General features: G+C 56.6%; 1 protein-coding gene across 4 annotated transcripts in view; it reads right to left on the bottom strand.

Annotated features, from left to right (window-relative positions):
• Positions 1 to 16,571, bottom strand: part of ARHGAP44 (Rho GTPase activating protein 44) — a 30,960-nt gene extending 14,389 nt beyond the window's left edge. For all 4 annotated transcript variants that reach the window (XM_055797866.1, XM_055797867.1, XM_055797868.1 and 1 more), the window contains exons 1-5: positions 16,297 to 16,571; positions 4,145 to 4,184; positions 1,297 to 1,401; positions 1,138 to 1,214; positions 542 to 653 (exon numbers count right to left, since the gene is read on the bottom strand). In XM_055797866.1, the coding sequence (XP_055653841.1) occupies positions 542 to 653; positions 1,138 to 1,214; positions 1,297 to 1,401; positions 4,145 to 4,184; positions 16,297 to 16,349 (387 nt within the window). In that variant the 5' untranslated portion in view covers positions 16,350 to 16,571. The remainder of the gene's footprint in view (positions 1 to 541; positions 654 to 1,137; positions 1,215 to 1,296; positions 1,402 to 4,144; positions 4,185 to 16,296) is intronic.
• Positions 16,572 to 24,943: the final 8,372 nt, after the last annotated feature.

Below are 24,943 nucleotides of genomic sequence, written 5' to 3'. Positions count from 1 at the left end.
TGCCACAGGATTTGGTAAGGGCTGAAAGCCCTGAACACCAGCAGTGCGATAAAGCTCTTGTTTCTGCTGCAAAAGATAAAATCAGAACTAAGTCAAGGACATTTTGCTAGATGTAAAAGTGTGTGTGGGGGGGAAGCATTGGGTAAAACTGAGAAACAAAGTTGGCAGCAGGGGGGAAAAGGAGTTAAAAAGAGAAATCCTAAACCACAAGGATATGTGTTTGGAGCTTGGAAAATGGGTCAGAAATATGAGTGTTAACACCTCTGCTTTCAGGAAAGGCAGAAAAAAGCAAGAGCAGCACGAGCGGGTGAAGGAGCCAGGCAGGACACCACCCCAGCAGCCAGCCCAGGGGATTGTGCAAATACTGCCTGCCAATTAAAGCAATTAGCAAACATCTCAAAGGGCAATGGTCTCCTGCAGGGGCCAGGAACCAAATACACGGCTGAAGTGGTGAAACCCCGCTTTCCCCCAGGCTTGGTTGGGATGCGAGTCCCTAGCATGGTGACACCCTGTCGCAGTGACACCCCTGCCCGCCGCTCACCTCAGCCAGCACGAAGAGGGGCTCGATGACATCCCTCTCCACCTGCAGCTCGAAGTGGATGAGCTCCTGAGCCAGCTTGTCCTCTGCCTCCCCGCAGAGCCGCAACATCTTCCTGCAAGGGCACGGGCAGTGCTGGGCACCACGGGGGCCGGTGGTGGGCAACTGGCAGCCACCCCGCACCCATCGCGGTAGGTGATGGTCACCCAAAGCCCCTCCTTGGCAGAGGGCTGGAGGGTGCGTGGCAGCCCAGGGACTGTGGGCACCCTAGGTGTTAGGGAAATCTCATTCCTTAAACTATTGTACCACTTATAGTTTGAAACTGCACAGAGTTTCTCAAGATACATCTATATTTTACGTTGTATACTGCATGACTGAAGGATCCCAGCTCATCACAAGGAGAACAAAGGAAACTCCTGGACTACAGCAATCACACAAGCACCCAGCCCCTCTGACACTGCTGTGAACCATCCCCTCCCACCCCGTTATCCAGCATCATGGATAAGAAACTGCTGCCATTCCTCTGGCAGCTGCATCCCAGCATCCCTGCAGCATGCCGGCAGTGGCGGAGTGCCGGGGGAGACCCGGGCCCCCCTTACCCCAGCAGGGAGTCGTCGCCCAGCACAGCCGATCCCTCCATCAAGCACTGTGCCAGCGTTGTCAGCGGCAGCTTCTTCTGCAACGAGAGGGTTGCGTTTCCCACCCTGCCGCCCCGCCGCCCCCTGCCCGGCATCCTCCGAGCCCTGCCAAAGCCTCACCGAGCGCTTGTCTGCATCCACGCCTTGCTGACCCTGCAGACATGCCGTCAGCTTCTTGTGGGTGCTGTGGGAGACCTGCTTCACCAGCTCCAGGCGCTTCTCCACCTGTGGATGCAGTAGTGCCCATCACCAGGGTATCCCGCCTGGTCATGCACCCACCACGCAGGGATGTAAGGGACCTCCTGCTTTTCAATCAAAGTGATTTTAATTGCTGCAGCATCAGATGCAACAGCCCAGGAGCCAAACCTCTTCCTAGGGCAGGGATGCCTGAAGCAGGAGAAGGTCTCACCAAGCCGATGCTGCCCCACCTTAGCTCTAACAACACTCTAACTTGGGGCTGAAAATTGCCTTATTTGCCTCTGCGTTGATTAAGTTAAGCAGTTCATCCCAAAACTCAGCAAGATGAGTCATTAAATATAAGCACCCAAGATCTGGTGAAAACCAAAGCTGAGAGATGCAGGGAAAACCTGGAAATCTCAAAATTTTGGGAAATTATCTGGAAAAAGAGAAATATTCCCTAAAGCTCAAAATCTTGGGAAATGACCTGGGGAAAAAAGAAGAAATACCCGCTACCCAGGAGAAGCGCCCAGCCTGCGGCAAGTCCTTGAGGCAAGAGGCATCTCATGGCCGCCTGGCACTCAAGCTGAGCCTCCCTCCACCACTATAATGATATATATATTACTAATACTATACACTATATACAATAATATATAAATATTATAGAAATATATAAATAAATAGATTTCCAGGATGCCTGGCTAAGGTAGAGCAGCCTCTGCCATCCCTGCAAGATATACATGTTCCTTTCACCATATACGCAGATGTGTGTGTATCTATTTAAAATATATAAATTACATAAATGATATACATTTCATATATACATATACACACACAGGTCTGTGTGTATGTTGCAAGGAAGGGGTATGATGTTCTCAAAGGCACTTATGTGGGTGCACACCCACCTAGATGTGGAGGCAACTAGATACAACGCCCTGGAGGGTCTGGGCTCCCCACCACCCCTGGAGACAGACCCCCATGAACATGACTGACTCTTGGGACACCCAGCCAAGACGGCACCGACCACTCTCCCCACTGAATTATCTCCAAAGGGTGTAGAAATCCCCCGTGTGATGTTGTTGAAGCCAGACATGCCCTCAGCGGTGACGGCACAGATGCTACCTAGTGCCAGGATGTCACCAGGTGGCTGTAAGAGCAGGGTCTGGCTCTCAGTGCCAAGGGGCCATGGAGACCTCAGAACTTGCAAGGAGAAACACCAGAATTTAAAATAGACAGAAAAAAGTTTCATTATTGATGTTCCCTCTGGCTGCTGGGTGTGGGCAGTGCTCAGTTCCCCTCTGCTCCAACCCGCTCAGCTGCCGATGGGGACTGAGCAGCACGGTGCCACCGCACCCTGCCTGTCCTGGCCACCAGCACTGGTGGTGAAGAAAGGAAAAAAACCCCAAATCCTGAAGGCTGGGGACTGGCTCGTGGGGGTGCACACTGTGAGGACAGTGCTGCTGAAGAGCAAACCCACCAGCGCCCCGGGAGCCCACGCTGCTGCTGGACTCCTCACCAGTGCTGGTGCAAGTGGAGACCAACCTCGCTCCCCCCTGCACGGGTCAGGCTGGTCCCAGCCACGACGGAGACACTGCTAAATGCCCAGTAAAGTAGCAAGCAGCCATGGGAGGGATTAACTGATGCACTCGGCCAGGACGTTTGCAAACAGAGCTCCATTCCACCCTCTTCCAGCACGGTTTCACCTTACCCCTTTAGTGATGGCTCACTCAAACCCTGCTCATGTTTTTGGCTAACACCCGGCTCGCTGAAGCCTGATGTGTGCAGGGAGCATCACCATTAGTTGCAAGCGAAGCCAACACATAGGCAGGACACGGTGGCCAGAAAGAGCTAAATGGCACTGGGCAGCACTGCTGCCTGCAGGTCGCTGTCTCCTGCCACCAGCATCCTTGCACACAGGTTCTGCTTGTTTCTGCTGAATCTGCTACCTGATAGCAATGGCACAGACCGAATTCCCAAGCTGGAAGGTGTAAATACATCAGCTTCCCCCAAAAACAGGTTTTTAAGTGGCTCCAGCAGCAGCCGGACTGGCTGACGCCAGGGGATGCCCATGCTGTGATGGGGGAAGAGGGGAGAGCTCCCTCCCCAAGGGCTGGGCAGCTGATTGACCCATCGGTGCCCAAGTTACAGGTGATGATTTAGAGAATGTGAGTTAGAAACCTCACGAATTCAGTGATGGATTTGTGAATACACATCCCTTTGCTGGCACCTGCTCAGTTGCCCCCTTCCCTGGGGGGCAGAAAGCCCTGCTCCCGGACCAAAGAGCACCAAGATGAGATGTCCCTGAGAGATTGTGACCCGAGCATCACAGCCGATGCTCCAAGGCACGATGTGAGGTTTTTGGCTCAAGCTGTTTTGCTGAAGTCTCCCAACTCCTCAACTTCAGGGAAAGCCCAACCCCTCAGCTTTGGGGACTGTCCCCTGCTGTCACATGTCCAGTCCCCAGGGCAGGTTTTGCATCAGAGAGGGAGATGCAGGCACCTGCAATCTGGCCGGTGTATCAGGTTGCCATCCTGGTGGAGACAAGATTGGATCCGATTCCAGCTGACCCGAAAACCAGGCTGGGAGCGGGCTGGGAGGGCATGTGGGAGGGAGATAGTGCCGCTTCCCACGCTCCCAACCCCCTCCTCCTCCTCCCAGCCCCTCTCATTGCTGCGGGACACCGCGGCACCGAGTGGCATGGAGCTGCTGCCGCATCCAGCACCCACGGGTGGGTGGCTGGGCACCCATGGGCACCCCGGGCATGGGTCGGACCAGCTGCAGAGGACCTCACCTGCAGGAGATCTTCACTCAAAACCTCTGTCTTCTCAGCCCTGCAAGACAAGAAAGAACATGAAGTGTTGGCGAAGGCTCCAGCGCAGGCGGCAGCGCCCAGGCTGCACGCCGCAGTACCGGGCACAGCTGAATGTACTTTCCCATCGGAATGCAGCTGGTGATTTAAAGTTCTCTGGTCCCGCCAGCCATCACCTCATCTCCTAAATAAGCAAAGGCATCTTCACAGCTCACTGTGAGCATGCCACGTCCCACACCAATTCATGGTCCACCCCAATCTCCCCCTTATTTTCCCATTATCTCCAGCAAAACAGGGATGCTGAATTCCCAGGAGGATGTGGGCAGTTCCGCAGAGGGAGGTGTGTGTCTACACACGAAAGCAGCTCCCTGGGCCGTGCCGGGCTCTGGCACACCCTCAGCCCCGCGGATTTCAAGGACACAACCCATCCGCACGACTGAGCCTTTCGGTCCGACACAGCCGACTGAATCTGTGGCGGCAGCTGCTGCCTGGGGCTTCACCATAACCCTCCCGCTGCTCGTCAGAGCTGGATTTACCGCTCCAGAGCTCGTGTCATCTGCTGTCTTCGCTAGCGAGGAGCACTAAGGATGCAGAAGGAGACACGAACTCACTGCAAGACCCTCCTCAGCCATGCACAGATCTGCAGCATCCCTGCCCGCAAAGCCCCTGTGGCTGTCCCTCACCAGATCTGCTCAGGCTTATTTAAACTATCACACTCTGGATCATTTGTTCATTTTCTTAGGGGTTTTTTACAACTTCAGTGCATCATCTCTCTTCAAAAAATGACCTCAGTCAAGATGCATTTGGGCAGCTGTGATTTAGCCCATTAGTCCCAAAAGGTTTTTTTAATAAACAATGCAAGCTCAGTGCTCTCATCCTTCCTAAAAACATTGCTTTATTGCCTGCACCCTGGTTGCTTTCTGCTATTCAAGCTGCTTTCTCAGCTTTGAGAGACTGAGTGAAGTATTGAAAAAGTGGAAATAAGGAGTAAGCACTGGGAGAGCAAGGTTCAATGAGCAAGTCCAGCACAGCAGCAGCACCAGCCAGAACAGGGTGGTCTATGGGCTCATCCACAAATACACCACGTCCAAGGACGTTTAAAAAGCCTAAATTAACTGCATTAAATCTGGTTTGTGTATGAAAGTTGTCCCAGTGTTGTAGAGGAATGAAGCTGGGTTAATTAACATTGATAACATACAGCTGTGGGCTGGCTTCAGGGGCGGTGGGTTGGCTGACGTGGATAAGGTGCAGCTGTGGCTGGTTCCTGAGAGTAGTTAAATAGCTCTAAGGGGGATGGAAGAGGAACAGCTAAGAGAGACCTGGAAGAAGCAGAGGGAGGAGAGCAAGTGCCCTGGTGGTAGAAGAGACAAGGAGAAGGATACAGCAGAGGCGAGAAGCAGAGGGACTGGCCTGAAGAGGTTGAAGAAACAGCACAAACAGTAGATGAACCTTTGAAACCTTGTGAGGGATCGGTGACTGCTGGGGCAAGGTGTGCCGACTACTTATTGAAGTTAACTCGGTATGGGATGGTAAAAGGCTTGTTGCAGGCTACTAGTTTGATAGTGCTGTGACACAGTGTCTGATTCAAGTTGGGTTTAAAAATGAAAAAACCCACCTCCTACTTATTTTGACTTTTGAAAGCAGCGATTTAAATGAATGTGTTGCAATATCTCTGTGAATGGCAAGCGATGCGCTGGCTGCCCAGGAGCAAGGGCTGCTCAGGTTCTCCTCCTCTCCTGCAAATCACCTTTGTTATCATCTATGGCCGGGGTTGGAAACGCTACAGACTTAACACAAATGGTGAAGAAAAGAGCAAATACCCACCAGCACAGACAAACAACCATCCCTGCTTCCTCACCCCAGTTCAGGATGTATTTAGCATCCTGAAGAAGGAGGTGGCAGGGATGCAGGCGAGCATCGCACACCCACGTGCAGGCACCACCGGCACACATCCCGGCTGCTCACTCTGCACTCAGAAATCATTCACAACTTTAAGGCATAAATAAGTCTCTCCTCTCATTGCACCTTTGGAAAAATGCTCCCCAAAAAGTGATGGGTTTAGCACACTTCCTCCTCTTTCCAGCCGAGCCGATGGATGGGTTTTGCACACCCCATGGCCCAGCAGCCAGAAACCCACATGTGCTACACTCTGATGTGCATTTGGGGGAAGTAGAAAAATGACATTTCAAACAGGAGAACAAAAATCTGGCTTTGTTCTGCTTTTCAGCATATACTCAGTGTAAGAAACCTCAGTGGCTTTAATGGAGAGCATCCCACAGCCCCAGCACACCTGTGCCAGCCCTGCCACATCCCAGGATGCTTAAGCAGGTTGGGGACCCTGCCAGCAACAGATTTGGTTTTAAAAAGGAGGGGTTCAGGGAAAAGATTTGCTGGGTTTTGTAGACAGGATTAAGCAAAGAGGCTGTTGGAGCCCCTTGACAGCTGCCTGGAGACATGGCAGAGCAATGGGCACGCTGCTGGGGCATGAGGTTCCCCATCTGGTTTTGGCATCCTTGGGAGCTGGGATGCTTCGTCCTCCCCTCCTGCTTGTGATGGGGATGGGGGTCTCTGCATGGCCCCAGGGACACACTGCAGCCACCAGTGGTGGCACAGACATGTGGTAGAGCTGCAGCAGAGTGGTGTTGCTTGTGGCAGCAGGAGCCGGGCACCACGTCCTGTCAGTGCTGAGCACCTGCACCCAGAGCCAGGCATCACCCTGCTCCCGCACCCTGTCTTGCAGAATGGGGTGGAGCATGGCCCCAGAAGCTGCCACGGGATGTTTTTGCAAAGCCAAAGCACAGGGGGCAACTCTCCTGCCTATGGGTGATGTCACCAGCAGCCATGGCAAGTAGCTCCCACGGGAGAGCCCGGCACTGCAGATGTACCGGGGCAGCAACCATCGAAATAAGGTTCAGCAGCTGCAAGTGGGACAGATCCTGCTCCTGTACATATGCACAGTCCTGCTGACAATGTGGCTCTGCTGACGTCCTGCCATCCCACCTAAGGCTTCCTATTAATTTTCCAGAGTGCACCAAAAAAATACAAATAATTCCCCTTGCCTCCGTACTTGCTACCACCAGCAGCATTCCAGAACGTGCAAATCATATTCAGGAGTGCAAAAACCAAGCAGCACCTCCAAACTCACAGAAAGCCCAGCCTAAGCCGCTTCACATGGCCATTTTACTTGTAAAGACTAAAACCCAACATCATCATACTCCACTGACATTGCATTGCATTACAGCTCCATGCTGCTAATGCCACCAGGAAAAATCCCATTATATCCGTTATGTTTCTGGAGTCTCAGCCTAAAGTTAATATGATTTTACAGGAGCTTATACAGTCTTATGAGCCATCCTGTGAACCTGCAGCAAGCAATGCTTGGTGGGAAAACACATGCCGTGCCAGGGAGCAGCCGGGGAGATGGAGACTCTCCTGCACAACCTGGGCTCCATCCTGCCTGGGGGGGGGGAATTTTTGGGTGCTAAGCCCTTGCTGATACTCAGAGATGCTCAAGGAGACCCCAGTGCCATCTCCCTGGTACCTAGGGATTTCCCCAGGGCACCCAGCGGGGATCAAGAAATATCCTGCTGCTTTTTCTAGGGGTGGGATGGCAGCATCTCCCCGAGCATCTTCGCAAAGCATCTTCAGGGTGCTCAGCCCTGCGCATCTCTGCTCAGCCCTTCCTCTTCAACAAACCTTTGGGGTTTGTGCCTTCTTCTCCCTCCCCATACCATATCCAGTCAGCATCCCACTTAAGGACAGGTGTGGGTCCCTGTGCCACCCCCCAGCTCTCTCACCTTGGCTTCCCATCCCTGGGAAGAACTGCTCACTGGAATCCCCTGGGATTCAGGAGCCCCAGGTCCTGGTTTGCTCTCAAGCACTTAATTCAGACCACATGGGACTTCGGAGCCCAAACCCCAAAGGTGTTTCCAAAACCACAGCATGACAGCAACCCATTAACAGTGTTAAGAGGAACCAGTCTGGATGTGACCGATGCTGGGAAATGTGTCTGGCTCCAGCAGAGATGCTCCCACTGTTCCAGTCTGGCATCTTGCTCCCATCCAAGGAATCCCCCAGCTCCTCTTGGCATCCCCAGCCCCTCCAGGCAACCCCAGTCCATCCCCAGCACCCCTTCAATCCATCCCCAGCACTCCTCAGTTCCTCCCCAGCACCTCCCAGGCAATCCCCAGCATCCCTCAGCCTCTCCTGGCATCCTCCCAGCTCATCCCCAGCATCCCCCAGCACCTCTTGACACCCTGCAGCCCCTCCCCTGCACCCCCCATGCATCCCCCAGCACCCCCAGCCCTTCCTGGCACCCCCAGTCTCCTCCTTGCCCTGTTGCTGGCTCTGTACAAGCAGCCAGAGCCGAGCAGGGATGAAGCTGCCCAAGGGGTCGCACAGACCCCTGGATTCAGCCTGTGCCATGGCAGGGATGGCTGCCCCAAGCCCAGGAGACCCCTGGACCTGCCTGTGCTGCTCCAGCTGCACGTGGGAGGCAGCTGAGCTCCTGCCTGCACAAACCCATCTCCTTCCCAAATCATCATCACTCTCGAAGGAATTCCTGGGGGTGCCAGAGCTCCCTTGGCAGGGGGGCATAAGGACACAGGCTCCCATGTCCTGGGGGAGCTACCTCAGCCCCCCCTTCCTTACATCCTGGCGGGGTTTGGGGCCTGTCTGTGTTTACCCCATAACCCCAGACCCATGGACAATGCTCAAGGGTCTGACGTGCAGCAGAGCCCTGGAAGGAGCGGTCTGGTGGCTGGAGCATCCCATGGCCCAACTGTCAGAGCAGGCAACTGGTGGCACCAGCAAAACAGCTCTGTGCACCAGTTTAAGCCAGTATCAGCTTTGGGCTGATTCTCTTCACATGGGTATTTCCATCCCCATGTCCTGCAAGGTGGGTGCAGCCAGGGCTCCTGTGCTGGGACAAAACCTGCCCTGGGGAACTGGAGACAGTGGGTTTTGCTCATACAAAGTGGCCTTAGCAAACAAAAGCACCGAAGAGAGGGGTGCAGGGACCCCCACAATTGCCCTGGCTGGTCCCTAGTCCCCCAAAACTTCACACCTTATGAGCTACACACATCCTCAGGAGCATGCCTTGGAGAGGCAGACAGCATCACCAGCTTTCAACACTTTCTTTCATCTTTCCTTTAGGCAAATAAAAGCCTGCTCCTCCCCTTCCCCTCCGGATTTCCAGCCTGGAGCTGTTTTTCTCAGCACAAATCCAGGCAATCCTCAGCCTCAGTCAGCACCCAGACACCCGTGTCCCAACAAACAGCTGGGAGAAAAGGGGCAATTAATATGGAGAGTTAAATGCAAACGAGCAGGGGATGCAGCTACAATTCAGTCCGGCATTAGCTTCTGCAAAAACTAATTGCTGCCAGCAGAAATCAACACTGATCAAGCAAATTAGGTTGATTTCCAGATAAATACTACATGAGCTTCCAATGTCTTGACCTGGGGAGCTACAGCAAAGCCAGTGCTCGCCTGGAGCATCTCCTGATGCCAAACATCTCCATCTGGCTGGACTGTCCATCACCAGTGCCTGCCTCGCATTCCCACCACTGTCCCCCTCTGATGCTCAAACCCCCAAGACAAGGAGCCCCCAGCCTCGGATATGACCCTGAGCAAGCAAAATGCAAAGCATGACAGGGATTTCACAGCAGTTTTCTCTCTGAATGGGAAAACCATCACGTCTGGCTGGCGGCGGCGCTTCACCCAGCATGGGGACGGGCAGGAGTGAGGATGCGTCTCCAAGGCAGAGCATGTCCACGATGCCTGAGGACCCCCTTGCCTACACCTCCTGCCACAAATACCCCTTCCACCCCTGTTCCTTGCCACCCTCTCGCTACAATATGCCCGTAAATATTTCATTGCTATTAATTACTGATGCCAGCCGGTTCCCCTGATTTCTGTTTGCTCCAGCCTAAAAATAGCTTCATGGTCGAGCGCAGGCAGAGGGAGGCACAAAAACCCAGCCAAGGCCATCCCGTGCTTGAAGCGCTAACTCCCACGATGGGTCTGCCCTGCCATCCCTCGTGGGCTCAGGGGTGGTGCCTGGCTCCATCCCGGTCCTGGTTCTGCCCGCATCTCCCTCCGGTGCCGCTGCACGTGCCTGGGGGCTAGTATCCGCCGGAAAATTCAAGGTCCTCAAGACCCCAAAGCTCAGAGGTGAAGTTGGTCAGGTGAGGTTCAGCCGTGCAACTTGGATAAGGTGCTGAGCATCTGTCGCGTGTGCCGGAGGGAGGAGAAAGACCCTCAGGTCTTGTCCATGCAACCCCTGGGAGCGCTGGGCATCACAGTCCAGGCTGGATGCTGGTCCAAGGACTGCGCCGTCCCCAGCTTCTGCCGCTGTCTGAGCTCTCCTTGCCACCGCATCCCCCGGGACACACAGCCCAATGGCTCATAACCAGGATCCAGCCAAGGCCAAACGGAGCTGCGGATTTTTCCTCGTGCCTTTTTAGCAGACAAGAAATGAAACATCAAATATTTATATCCTCAAATCGCTGCTCAAATTCCCCAGGGAGCCGACTCTGAGCTGCAACATCCAGCGAGACACGGTGAGACGGACCCACCAGCGCCTCCTCCAGCGCATCCTGGGCTCATCCTGCCCCGGCGGGTGATGCAGAGTGACGGTCCCCGTGTCCCAGACCTACAGCTAAGGGCAGCAATGCCCACCCAGCTGGCCCGGTGCCAGGGCTCAGCCCCTGGCAGCTCGCCCACTTTTGGCCGAACCAGGCTGGAAAAGTGGGATGAAACAGGCAGGGAAGGCTGGTCCAGCTTTCCTCCATCCTTCTGCCCACCGCTGGGAAATCAAAGGAATCAAAGCAAAATGGGGGACAGTTTTAAAGGCAGAAAATCCTTTTTTCTTCGTCTCCTGCCCATTTCCCAGATGCAAGCTCTCTGCATCAGCATCCCTTCGGTACGGGGTGCATGGGGCCCTTTGCTCCTTGCTACCAGCACATCCCCGGCAAAGAACCCCCCCGGGGTCGCACCCTGACCATGCTTTTGGTCCTGATTAGAAAATCGTGGAGAAACCCCTGCAAAGCACAGGGCCCTGACGCTGCTGGCCGCGGGGACGAAACCTTCAGCCCACGACATGAATATTTCAGTTTGTCAGCGCTGCCGCCTTGCGAGGAGGATAAAAATATCCCCAGGGCTGCGGGGATGCTGCTGGCACCATCCGAGGGGCGCGGCATCACTTGGCAAAGCCAAAAGAGCCTGGGGGTGTCTGCCGACAGTGAGCCACTGGCACCCCAAAGCGCAGACATAGAACCCAGCTATTTAAAGCATGTTGTTCCTTCCTGTAAATCCCATTGGAAAAATCCCAGGTGGTGCTTTTATTCCCTCTGTCCTTATTTCATACAAGCAGAATAAAATGTCCTTGTTTCTTGCAGAATATTCGTGCTGTGCAAAGAATAAAACCTCGGTGTTTAAAGGCTTTATATTTACATGCAGACAGCCTGGTGCTTGGAAAGCATCTGCCCTGAGAGCCACCTAAGTGACATCCAGCCCTAAATGCCACCACTGTCCCCTGGGATGGGGGACACATCTTGGGATGCTCAGAAAGGACCAGGAGGAAAAAAACCAATCCCCCAAGCTAACACTGTCCTCCCCGGTGTCCTCCCATCGCCCATGTGCCATCTGGGGACTCAGCCAGGCCATTCTGCACATGGCTGCAAGCGCCCGCGTTATTCCTGATGGAAGAGAACCCGTATCGAGCCAGTTCTGGAAAATTCACGGGGCTGTTTCAGCTGCTGGAGTGAGTGCTGCGGCACGCTCGTGCCCGTCGTCCCACAACCTCGAAGTCAGGGCGCAAGGTCCTACCAGCACAGCCACCAATGAAATGGATAAATAAATAAAAATAAAAGTGCTTTGCAGAAAGCATCTTCAGAATGTTTTACAGTCACTTACTGATTTCTCTTCCCTTTTTCCACCCCATGGAGATACATATTATGGCCCCTTACAGACTGGATGCAGTAATTCTCCCAAAGGTCAGGTACCAAGCGTGGGGCTGCGCTGGGATGAGCATCCCCAGTTCTTTCTATCTACTGAGATGACCTAAATAAAATAATTTAAAAAAAAACCCAAAAAACAACGTGCTGAGGGCACAGCAGAGCGCGCCGTGCTCCAGCTGGCCCCTCAGTGCCTGTGGGTGCTGCTGCTCTCCCTGGGCACCCAGGAGGTCCCCGCTCACCCGCAGCATCGCAAGGGGAGCAGCGGAGGAATGTGGCAGCGCCTGGGAAATGGAGCTGCAGACCGGATTTGGAAAGGTAAGGAAACGCACTCAGCACCCTCATCTCACCCTGACCCTGACCCTCACCTTGACCCTGACCCTTATCCAGACCTTGACACTAACCTTGACCCTGACCCTGACCCACCCCCGCCTGCTCCAGGTGAGCCCTGTCCCTTGGCTGCTGACAGCCACACCAGTGCCAGCTGCAGCCACCTCACAGGGACAAGGGCTGCTCCTGCCTGTCCCCTGCCCGCTCCCTGCCCATCCCCTGCCAGGGCACTCCTGGCAGCTGCTGGCTGCCTCTTTCCAAGGAAGCCGCACCACCAAAAGCAGGAAAAGCCACCCTGCCCTGCACCTCCCCCTGCACCCCCCGCAGGGTGGCTGAGGAGATGTCCCCACTGTCCCCTGGTCCTGTGGGACACCGCCCTGGCCCAGCACCCCAGGAGCGCAGCCACCCCGGCAGGCAGTCAGATCACTTGGGCCAGGTGCTGCTGGGAGGAGTGACACCAGCTGGATGCCACCACCACCATCCCATGCAAACTGTCTCCAACACCCCCACTTTCCCCCATGGGCCAACCTCAGACCCCAGCTCTGGGACAGCATCCCGCCCAGTTGGTCCCCAGCCCTGGACTCGGGGGTCTGGCACTGCAGGGTGATGGTGGCCCACTGGGGTTTGATGATGAGCAGGAGGGGACACCCCTCAGACCCTGGAGGGTTATGGCACATGTACCCTGGCAAGCCGCTCCCAGGGGAGACAAAACACCAGGTTTCCATTATTATTCCCTATTTCCATTTATTATTCCCTATTTCTTTTTATTATTCCTTATTTCCACTAATTATGCCCTATTTCCATCTATTATTCTCTATTTCCATCCATCATTCCCTATTTCCCGCTGTCTGGAGAGGGCTGCTCAGGGCTCTGCAGTGGGGAAGAGAGATAAAACATGGGCTCGCACTCGAGATAGGGACCAGCAGAGCCAGGCTGAGGAAGAGAATGAGCCCTGCAGAGACCCCAGTGCTGAGCAGAGAGATGCCCATGTACCCCCACATTAAACCCAGCCCGAGAAGCCTGGCAGCGCACGCAGCTCCGCAGGCAGCAGACATGCCAGGATACTGATGGAGCCTCCCAGCTGCCCGTCACGAGCCGGCGTCACAGCGAGCCCCTAAGAGGATTAGGGGTTTAGTGGCTCCCAGCCCCGCGGCCGCTGTTGCCGCTCCCCAGTCGGGCACTGCATGGAGCCCAGCACGGCCCCCGCGCTCCCAGGGGATGTGGGAAGGAGGATGCTCGCCTTGTCGGTGGCACCATTTTGAAGCCAGGCGAGCGTGCGGTGCCCGGCTCACATCTCCCACGCAGTGGTGGCGGGATGTGGGGGCAGCCCTCCCCTGCAGACCCCCAGCCACGGGTGGGAGACGTGTCAAACCGCCTCGGTGTGTCTGGAGAGCAAACCTGGCTCAATGCAGATGCAAGGACAAAATCACACGCTCTGTTCCCAAAACAGCCTCCTGCCACTCCTCCAAGGAAGGCAAGCACCAGTCTCCCAGCACTCCCGCACCGCATTCCCACACCGCGTTCCCTGTGCCATGTTCCCTATACAATGCTCCCACACCACCCTCCGCACTCCCGCACCGCGTTCCTGCACTGCATTCCTGTACCACACTCCTGCACCGCGCTCCTGCACTGTGTTCCCACACCGTGTTCCCACACCGTGTTCTTGCAGTGCGCTCCTGTGCCATGTTCCCACACCACACTCCTCCACCAGGTTCTCACACCGCACTCCCACACCAGATTCCTGCAGCATGCTCCAAAACCGCGTTCCTGCACCACATTCTTGCATTGCATTCCCGCCACCATGCTCCCGCACAGTTTTGCTATGCTCGCTCCCACACCACATTCCCGCGCCATGTTCCTGCACCACACTCCCACACTGCGTTCCCACATCATATTCTTGCACCACGTTCCTGCTACCCCTCTCCCGCACTGCACTCCCACACCGCGCTCCAGCACCGCGCTCCCGCACCGCCCCAGCCATGCCCTGCTGCCATCCCAGCCCTGTGCCCAGACGCTGGGGCCGGCCGTGTGACAGCACCGTGGCCCAGGTGGCACCGAGCACAGGAGCTGCTGCCACCAGCCACCTCCAGCCCAGCCCAGGACCCAGAGCCAGCGAAGTGTCCCCAGTTGCCATGGGTGGCACGGCAAGGGGGGATGCAGGGGATGCCAGCGGAGGTCCGAGCCCTTGGTTCTGGGAGGGGATGCGGAGCCTGACACCTCGGCCATGCCAATGCTGCTGCCCCAGTGCCGCACTGGGAAGGAAAAAATAAATTCTGCCTGCGGCCCCCGCCCCCCCCCCCCCCCCCCCCCGCAGCTGCAAAATCTCTGGGAATTACACAACAGCCACCACCAAACCTCGGGCCTGGCCGAGCATCCACGCACACGGGCATCCCCGCAGGCATGGCCCCTCCACCTGCACCCCAGTGTGCCCCCCTGCCCCCAGCCAGCTGGGGCCACCTGTGTTTGGTGTTTGGTGCTGGGGGAGCAGGCCAGTGGGGCACCCCACAGCACCAGGGCTGGGGTGCCCAGACAGTGGGTGTCCCTGTGGCCCAGCCCTGGGACATGGGGAATGGGCAGGGGCAGTGGGGCAGGCAGGGTGAGGGCAGGGAAGCAGGGGATAAAGGGGGCAGGGTGTGGGTCAGAGGCGAGGGGGGCAGTGTGCATGCAGGGGCGGGGGGGGGGGGGGGGCGCGACACGCCAAGCAAGGGTTAACAGGCAGGCAGGGTGCAGGCTGGGCTGCAGGCAGGGGAGGAGGCAGGGAACAGGCAGGAGGGAGGGGAGGTGTGGGCGCTGGAGCAGTGGGGCAGGTAGGGTGCAGCACTGGGGCAGGCAGGGAGCAGTCTGGGGGGCATGCTGCGGGCAGGGGGGCGGTCAGGGTGCAGGCAGGATACGGACAGCAGGGCAAGGGGCATGCAAGGAGCTGGAAGGTTGAGGACTGGGAGCACTGGCAGTGGGGCAGGCGGGCTGCCAGCTGGGGAGCAGGGGCAGTAGGGTGGGCAGGAACAGGAGCAATAGAAAGAGGGCAGGGAGCAGGCAGGGTGCAGGCAAGGAGGAGGAGCAGTGGGGCTGGCAGGAAGCAGCCAGGCTGGGCAGGGGATGGGCAGGGGGCAAGGGCAGTGGGGCAGGCAGGGTGCAGACAAAGTACAGGATCAGGGGCAGTGAGGCAGGCAGCAGAGCAGGGGGCAGGTAGGGGCGGTGGGGTGGCAGGGCACAGGCAGGTAGCAGGCAGGGGATCAGGCAAAGTGTGGAATTAGGGGCAGTGGGGCAAACAGGGGTCAGGCTAGGGAGCAGGCACAGAGCAGGGGCAGTGGGGCAGGCAGGCCACAGGTAGTGCACGGGATTAGAGCTGTGGGGCAGGCAGGGAGCAGGCAAGGTGCTGGATTTGGGCAGTGCAGCAGGCAGGGTGTAGGGTCAGTGGGGCAGGCAGGGGGCTGGTAGGGTATGGGGTGGGGGAAGTGAAGCAGGCAGGGGCAGGAAGGGTATGGGATGGGGGCGGTGAAGCCAGGAGGGGCAGTGGGGCAGGCGGGATGCAGGCAGGATGCAGGCAGGGTATGGGATGGGGGCGGTGAAGCCAGCAGGGGCAGTGGGGCAGGCAGGATGCAGGCAGGATGCAGGCAGGGTATGGGATGGGGGCGGTGAAGCCAGCAGGGGCAGTGGGGCAGGCGGGATGCAGGCAGGATGCAGGCAGGGTACGGGATGGGGGCGGTGAAGCAGACAGGGGGCAGGCAGGGTCAGGGTCAGTGGGGCAGGCAGGGTGCGGGATCGGGGCGGTGGGGCGGGCAGGGGGCAGGGTCAGTGGGGCAGGCGGGATGCAGGCAGGGCGCAGGCAGGGCCCATCCCCATCCCTACCTGCCCACGGTCTGGTTGGCGAGCTGGCGCATGCGGTTGAATTGCTTCTTCATGGTGGCGGCGGCGCGGGCGCCCCTTACGCGGGCAGGGCGGGCAGCGCGGGCAGCGCGGGCAGGGCGGGCAGGGCAGGCAGCGCGGGCGGGCAGCGGGGGGCCGCGGGCCGCCCCTCCCGCATCCTCGCCCGGCGCGCAGCCAGGCCGGGCCGAGCCGTGCCGAGCCGAGCCGGGCCGAGCGGGCCCGCCGCCCCTGCGCGGCTCCGCGCCTCCGCCTGCGCGGGCCCCGCCGCGCTCCGCGCCCCCCGCTCCGCGCCGCACCGCCCCGCACCGCCCCCGGCCGCGGCGGCCATGGGAAATGTAGTCCGGGGCCGCGCACCCTGGCGGGCTCTGCAGGGTGAGGGGGGCCTTGGGGCGAGCCTGGCCCCGGGCATCCCCCGCATCCCCCCGGCATCACCCCCGGCATCCCTTGGCCTGGCCCCAGCATCCCCCGGCATCCCTCTGGCATGTCCCGGCATCACCTGGCATCCCTTGGCATCCCTCAGCATCCTTTGACATGGCCTCAGCATCCCTCCAGCAACCCCTGGCATCCCTCCGACATCACCTCAGCATCCCTCTGGCATGCCCCAGCATCACTTGGCACCCCTGGCCATCCCTCAGCATCCCTTCACATTGGCCTCAGCATCCCTCCAGCAGCCCCTGACATTACCCTAACACCCCCCTGGCATCTCTTGGCATGGCTCCAGCATCCCTCCAGGATCCCTTGGCATCTCCGCAGCATTCCCCCAACATCTCCCTGGCCATCCCCTTGGCATCCCTTGGCACAGCCCCTGCATCTCTCCAGCACCCCTTGGCAACCCCCTGCCATCACCCAGCATTGCCCCCCCCCCCCCGCCCCGAGCATCCCTGCTCTCCGGAGCCCCAGGGATTTGGGGTACTCGGGGCTGGGCAGGTTTAAACAGCATCCATCCTGCTGCTGTGCATCCCTGGGCAGTGCAGGATGAGCCGGAGCAGGAGCCTGCCTGCAGCCCCCGGGGCAGGGCCACAGGAGCTGGTCCCAGCTGGGGGCCTCGCTGCCTGCCTGCTCTGTGCCACTGAGCTCTGCAGAGCCCGGGGGGAAGGTGGGGTGATGCTCTCACCCATACCATCACCCCGGCTGCCTGCCCAGGGCCTGCACGGCACTGAGTGCTGGAAGGGCTGCTCTGCCCACACTGGCATCGCTCCCGGTTTGAAGGACACTTGACTGATTTAACTGCTCTGTAGCTTCTTGGTGTGGAATTAAAAAAAAATCTAAGGGACTGATCCCTGTGATGACATGAAACCCACTTAGGAAAAGCCCTGGTGATGCTCTCCTGCATCCTCCCCATCCCAGCCTCCGTGTCCTGCATCTGGATCCAACCGTCGGAGACGTGCTCAGATGGAGACCCCCAGACACGGCCCCGCACAGCTGGGCTGTGCCAGTGGCTGCTCTCTCCCATGGCAGCAGCTGGGCCTGGCCAGCAGAGCCCTCAGGCAGCCCCTGCACCGGGCTGCAAGCCCCGCTTTGAAATCCCGTTAGCCCCAGAACTTTTCCATATGTCCATGTTTCGCTTTGCTGAAACACCGTCAGGGAACCCGCGCTCGCTGTTGGACCCTGCAAAGCATCTGCTCCATCGCAGCCCTGTGGCCCTTGGCCTCAGTCTTCCCATCTGCAAAATGGGGCTAGAAAGGTGCTCCCTGGTTTTTTTCAGCCTCTTTTAGGATCAACGGGATTTTCCTGTAGTCAGCAGTTCCCATGAGCTTCTAGGCACACTGTCAATCATCCCCCAAAATAAGACGATGGGATGCTGCAGCTATTTTGGTCAGTCTAAACAAGCCCTTGAAATAGCTTTTCCCCTGGCAGCTCCGGGGTGATGCTCGGCGCAGGCAGGGCACGCTGCCCGCCAGGCACCGAGGGGTGCCGATGCATGCTGGGCACGCGGATGTTCGTGGAGCACAGTTCCTTAAAAAAAAAAAATCAAACCTTAGCCATGCTCCTTCCAGCTCTCTGAAAACCCAGGGAAAAAAAAGAGATCAATGCTCATCTAATAGAAAAAGCTGATGAATTTTGCATTAATGGAGAGAAAAAGCTGCCCTGGGAGGACTGTGCGGGGCGTAGCACTTGTTTGCTCCCCAGGTTGTGCTGTGCTGGGGGCTGCCCAGCCCCTCCCCTGCCCCTCTGCTCAGGGCCACCTGAGGACATTCTCAGGCTTTTCTGGTTTTTACATTATTTGTAAAATTATGGTCTTTCTGCCCTGTTATCATTTTCTCGCAAAACCTGCACCTGCTTCCTGCACTCGCAGGCAGCACCACCCCACACCTCCGCGGTCTCGGCGTTCAGGCAGCTGCCTGCACTGCCTCTCTTGCAGGCTCCTCAAACCAGGCAGCTCCCAGGGAGGTTTTCCTGCGAGTCTAATGCACAGGACTCAAAAAACCAGGCTGTTCCTGGGCAATAACCCGCCTCGAGCTGTTTGGGGAAGAGCGAGGATGCTCTCGGTTAGTATCAAGGACCAGGGAGTGATGATGCGCATCTTAAGTGACTGAACCGCCCAAGACCACCAGGACAAAGCAAAAGTAATATTGGTGGGAACAGCATCGCTCACAGTAGCCCCGGCTCGAGCTCAAACCCAGCCTGATTTTGTGCCCCGGCTTTCCCCAGCCCTGCAGCACAGCTCCTCGTCCTGCACTGCACCCACTGCAGCGCTGCACCGGGTGCCGGGGGGACGTGAAGCCCCATCCCAGTGTCTCCCAGTCCAGGGGAGTCTGCAGCAGCCCAGGGATGAGGGTGGGGTCTGTCAAGCCCTTGGTCACACAGGGACAGTCCCCCCGGTGTGGGAGGGCAAGGACCGGTGGGGGAACATCCCTGTTTTGGGGTTCATGGACCTGCAGTGAGGAGGATGCTCCCAAGCTCCCACATGCACCTGCCACTAAATGTAGCCATTATCCCACAAGGGCTGAAATCAGGTACCACAGGCTCACTGTGATGGAGGGGAAGGTGACAGCTCCTCTGTTGGGCTGGGACATGCCAGGAGCAATCCCAGCAGCAACTCCAGCTCCACCCAGACACTCCTGAGTACCTCCATGCAGCGGGACGGGGGTGAGGGACTAGGGCTCCTGCTGCAGCAACACAAAGCCTCTGATGATGCCCCAGCGCAGGGTCTGCCCCTGGGGCTGTGCCCACGGGAGCGGGCAGGAGGCTGCACCTCAGGGTGCCTTTCCTCCCCATGCTGCTGTGATGCTTTTGGTGCATCACAAGGCACAAGCACAACCTGTCTTTTGATCCAGGAACATTTTGCAGCCAGGGAGCTCCTGGCATCTCCCCTGGCATCAGTGGGTGCAGGCTCAGTACTTTCTCTCTCATTTTTCCACTCTTACTTGCACTGTTTACTGTGGGATGGCAAAAGGAGATATTTTATGGGGTGTCTGGGGATGGATACAGGGAATTTTTGCTCCTTTGAAGAGGTACAGAGAGCTTCTCAGTTCAGAGCTGTGGTTCCCACCATGTGATGTTCTGAGACACCGCTGGCAAGATGCTTGACAGCCTTCCACTGGAGTGGGAGGGGTAACACTGATGGCCACAACCCTGGGAAGAACCCTGCAGGACACAGAAATGGTGCCTGCCTCCTGGTCCAAAGGCAGCTTCAAAACACCACATCAGGGTTGATTCTTCTTATCTTCACCAACGCAGTGGTGCCGGTAAGGTCAGTCTGACCACCCCAGCTTGCTTCTGGCTTTAATCCTTGCCTTGTACACATGGTGACTGAGCTGCCCCTCCCATCCACCTCCCCATCATCTCGGTGCCATTGAACCTCCAAGACCAGATAGCATTGGCCCAGGTGGGTCAAAGCAAATTAGCATCAAAGCAACCCATTTGAGTGGAAAAACCATATGACAGGTAACAGCCCTGACATGAAGCCCAGTTGCCCCTACCCACAGGTGCAGCGCAGGGCCCCGACCCACACCCACCCCTCCATGACCTGGCCTGCTCCCAAAACACGTCACAAGGAAATGTCACATCCCGCCATGCCTCTTCTGAGGCTTTGGTGGGTGCTGTGCTTGGGCTGCATGGCATGATTGTATTGGGAGCAATAGCCTCTACCAGCCACAGTGCTGGTGACAGCCCTGTGAGCACCAAGGATGCTCCCACCCAGCAGTGATGAAGCTAATGTCCTTTCTGCAGGCTGATAAGTTCCCCTGCAAAAGGGCCTTAATCATATCTCCTTGTTTTCTGTTCCAGGAGGTAGAGATAACGAAGGGCATGATGGAAGCACTGCCTGTGCAATCCTTGCAGCAGCAAAACAGGAGGAAAGGGAGGTGGGGCACAGGGGAGGTGACCAGAGAGCTCGCAGTAAGGTGCCATCCCTTCTCGTTTGGTTATCAGGCACCTGCCTGCCGCTGCCAAGCCCAGCCAAACCCAGCTGGCACCTGCTGTCCTGCGACCACCACCAAATCCCTGCTCTGTCCTGGCCAAGCTGCTGCTGGAGCACAAGCCTTCATCCTCCACAGGACACCATTCCCCAAAAACCAGGAGGCACAAGACTCTCCACCCCCTGGTTTATTGTGGTGCAAGTGTAAATAATTATTTGTGCACTAAGAAGCAACGAAGGAGCAAATTCCCAAGCAGCAGGGCTTCGCTGCAATGCCGTGCCTGGGCAACTGTGCAGCATCCTCTCCTCCCCTTGCCTGCTTGGATTTGGCCGCTGCTTCCTGGCATGCTGCCGTGCCCCTGAAGCCGCTCACCCGAGGAAGAGCTGCTCTGCTCCACCTGCCATCTGCTTTACCTGGCTTTGTGACGCCCATCCTGCCGTGCTGCATATGGCACCGGAGCTGCCCCTTTTTGGATGGGTAATGAGTGATGGTGCTGCTGGGGGCTGTGCCAGTGGCTCCGCCGACGGTCCAGCTCCCTCCCGCTTCCGCTCTGCAGGGATCCCTCCCGGCCTCATCTGTGGTCAGCGGTGACACAGCTGCCAGGGGTTAAATCACCTGGGAAAGGGGACCTGGCTGATGTGGCACAGGAGGTGCAGACATGGCCAAAGCACCCTGTCCCCAACACACAGCCCTAAAGGGTTGGTCATACAGGTGTGCAAGGCACATCAAGCTCCGTTCTGCCTCCCTGGCTGGAGGGATGGGGCAGGGAGCCCCAAGCCCAACTCCTGGGACCTGTTACCTGTTACAAAAACGCAGAGGATGGGGTTTGCACGCCCAGCCAGAAAGCCCCGGCCGAGGTGCTCCCTGTCCCCAGGGAAGATGCCAGCCCAGCCGCGGGGACATGATGCCAGTGGCAGCTCCTGGGCTGCACCTCTCCCAGGCACGCTCACGAGGGGGTGAGCATTGCACTCAGTTGCATCAAGTGCAAGTGCTATTTTTTCCCCTTCTTGGAATTAACATATTTTTATGAGGTTTATAGATGTGGTAAATACCCACAGACACAGAACAAGGGAACGGCATGCCCTGGATAAGGACGTGGCATGTTTGCAAGGTAGATGAGGAAGGGGGGGGGGGGGTAATGGATTTTTTCTCCTCTTCACAATTATTGCAGGAACAGTGAACAGCAGGATGGGAAGGTTTCAGGGCAGTGCAGCTGTTCTAAGAAATCCCATGTATTTTACCTCCTTTAAACAATTTTCATAACAACTAACATGCCCACCGGGATGCCCATCTCATTAAGAGGGAAAATGGGAGCATGGCAAGGCTCAGCTCATTTTCCACGAGCACGGTGAAAGATTTGCCCTCTCCAAACATTATTTAAAAATAGAGCCATGTTTACTGAGTACTGGGAGTGGGACCTTGGTCCCATTAGGGTTCAGGGAGAGCAGCGGGTCCCTTTTCTGGAGTGGTTCAGAGCACAGAATTGCACCCTTTGTCCCTAATCCAGACCCATTACAAGCAGCACAAACCGATCCCCCCAGCCACAGCCAGCCTTGTTCCCCAGGGAATTACAGGGAGGGATTAATGCTGAGTAATTAAGCAAGCAGAGGCTGTATGGGCAGTGCCTGGTGCGGCTGTAAATCCACCACGGCTGCTCCTTGTACCCAGCCACGGTCGACACGCATTGGACAAGGGGCATGGGGAAGTGGGGCAAAGATTAAAAATTAAAATGCTATAGGAAAGTTTAATCATAATTTTCTTTTTAATCACCAACACGATGCTTGAGATTGTTTCCCACAGTGGTGATGAATTTCCATCCATCGGTGATTCAGCAGGTTGATTTGATGTACAGCGTGGCAGCAGGGGTGCACATGCAGAGCAGGGCCACACTCTGTCAGTGCCTGTCTCCGGCTGGATATTCATGGATATTCATGGATATTCATGGATATTTGGGCTGCCTTCACACCCGCTCTCCTGGGCTGAGGGACCTCCAGGGCATGCCTGCCTTTGATGTGCACTGCTTCAGAGCAGGATTGATCCTGCAGGCACTTCAAACTCAGTCTACCTTCATTTGCCTTCTGTGCAAACTCCAATTAACGGGCAACATGCCTGTCTCTCTTTTTTTTTTCCTGACCACTGAAGGAATCAAAACAAAGCCTGGCAGTCCCTGATTAACCAGTATCTTTTCCACAGCTCATCCCAATGCTGGGATCATACTCTGCTCTCCTGTGCCACCGCTGTACAGTTCACCTGCTGATGCCTGTATTAGAATTAAAACCATGATAGAAGCAAGCTTTTGATGACATTTATTAAATGCAGATGGGAATTACTTCATCTTCCTGCCTGAATTATGTCTTCCTGCTTGGGAAGACAGGACACGGGACTACCTGCCTGCCCCTTATGCTTGCAGTAGGACCCATCCCCCATGTCCTACAGGGCTCCCAGAGACCTTTGAGATGTTTCATGGACCAGGAGAAATGATCTGGCACTGGAGAAAGCCTTGTCCTCCTCATGGGATGAGCAAGCCATGGAAAACCAGATGAAGCTCCTTGATTTAACTGTGGCGTGTAGATGGATGAAGGAAGGGCCCAATGCTCCCCCCGTGCTGCACCCCTGAAGAGTGCAGCATTGGCCCCCGAGTATCTGGTACCCCAAAGCCCTGCTCAGTGTCCATGCTGCCAGGCCAACTACCAGGAGCTCAGAGCACAGCATGCTGATGCCACCCATCTCCAGCGAGCATCCACCACGCTGGTGGCTCAGCTGAGGACCTCAGCTGTGACACACAGGCAAGGATGAACAGCACAAGGACAGTGATGGATGAAGGGGACCTGCTCCCCTGCATTGCCTGCCTCACACTGGAGAAAGCCCTGGGACCAAACAAAATACTTTTTTATTACTGAGGCAAATCAAACCGTGCCTCTCCCACATGCTGGGGCAGGTTTGGGCTGGTGTAAGACTGGATTTTCTTGAGGGATCCCATAGCAAACCCCAGAAGTGACCCTCAGGAGTGTGACAGGGGCTTTAGCATCACACTGCTGTGGAGCTACATCCCAGTGAGAGGAGATGACAGCAATGACAAATGACACTTGTCCTATAATTATGGCCAGACTCCGATGCAGTGAGTACTGCTGCATTATTAAGAGCAACCAAAAATACTCCCAGCTGGCCTGGCTCATTAGCTGGCCTGGGCTACAGAGCGAGCAGCTGCTGGGGCTGTTTCACTCCTGTGCTTGCAGAGGGGAAAGGGGAAGAAATTAAAATGGTTTGCAGCTATTCTTATGTATCCTTCATCCTGCGCAGCCCGAGGCCTCGGGGTGAGCAGAGAACCCCCAGAGGCTGCGGGTTGCTGACAGGGGAAAATTGCATTAGAATAGTATTAATTGCCTTAGCGTAACTGTAACAGCTTACTCTAAGCCAGCAGAGCTGAAGCAAAGCATGAGATCAGGGGAACCCACAGGCGTAGCTTTGCTTCGGAGCCAGGGTGGGATCTGGGTACCAGCCCTGAAAAACAGTTTCAGTGTGAGGGGTGCGAGGAGGGGACATGGAGGGAGGGTGGGATTTACAAAGCCCAGGCTGCAGCCTCCTGGGGTGTACCAGCTACCCACTGGTGCTGCCAGGAAGGCTGTGTTTGAAAGCCTGTGCACCAGAAGTCTCCAGAAACGTTGTCTGACGTCTTCATTAATGACCTGGATGATGGGGCAGAGGACATCCTCAGCAAGGTGGCGGGTGGTACCAAACAGGGAGGAGCGGCCGATGCACTGGAGTCGTGCTGCTGTCCTGACCTGGACAGGCTGGAGAAATGGGCAAAGAGAGACCTCCTGAAGTTCAGCCAGGGGAAGTGCCAAGTCCTTCCCCCTCCTTGCTATTTTAGTTTTTGGGGCAGAAAGGTCTCACCAACTGCCCCTGAAGGGACCCCAAAGCCTTGCCGCAGCCTGCTTCTCTACAGACCCCTGCTCTCCAAAAGCCCTTATAAGAAAATCAGCAGAAAGATGGACAAAGTACCAGTGGTTTTGGGTCCATATGAAGCGATTTGGGCCCTCTTTATGTCCCAGCCCAGCAAAGTGCCAAAGCGGCTGTGCCAAAGCCAGTCTGTGCTCTTCCCTCCTGAGCTATCTTCAGGCAAAGAGACATTCAGCTGCTGAAAGGTTAGTCATCAGCTCCTACCTTTCCATTTTTTTTCTGCACACTTGACAAGTGATACTACACAGCGTTTTGGGTCTTTTGGTTTAATTTATCCTATAGCTTATGAAGAAAAACTTAAAGCAAAG

This window comes from Falco peregrinus, chromosome 2 (assembly GCF_023634155.1).
Source record: "Falco peregrinus isolate bFalPer1 chromosome 2, bFalPer1.pri, whole genome shotgun sequence".
NCBI classification, from domain to species: Eukaryota; Metazoa; Chordata; class Aves; order Falconiformes; family Falconidae; genus Falco; species Falco peregrinus.
This window is presented reverse-complemented; position numbering and strand designations above follow the sequence as displayed.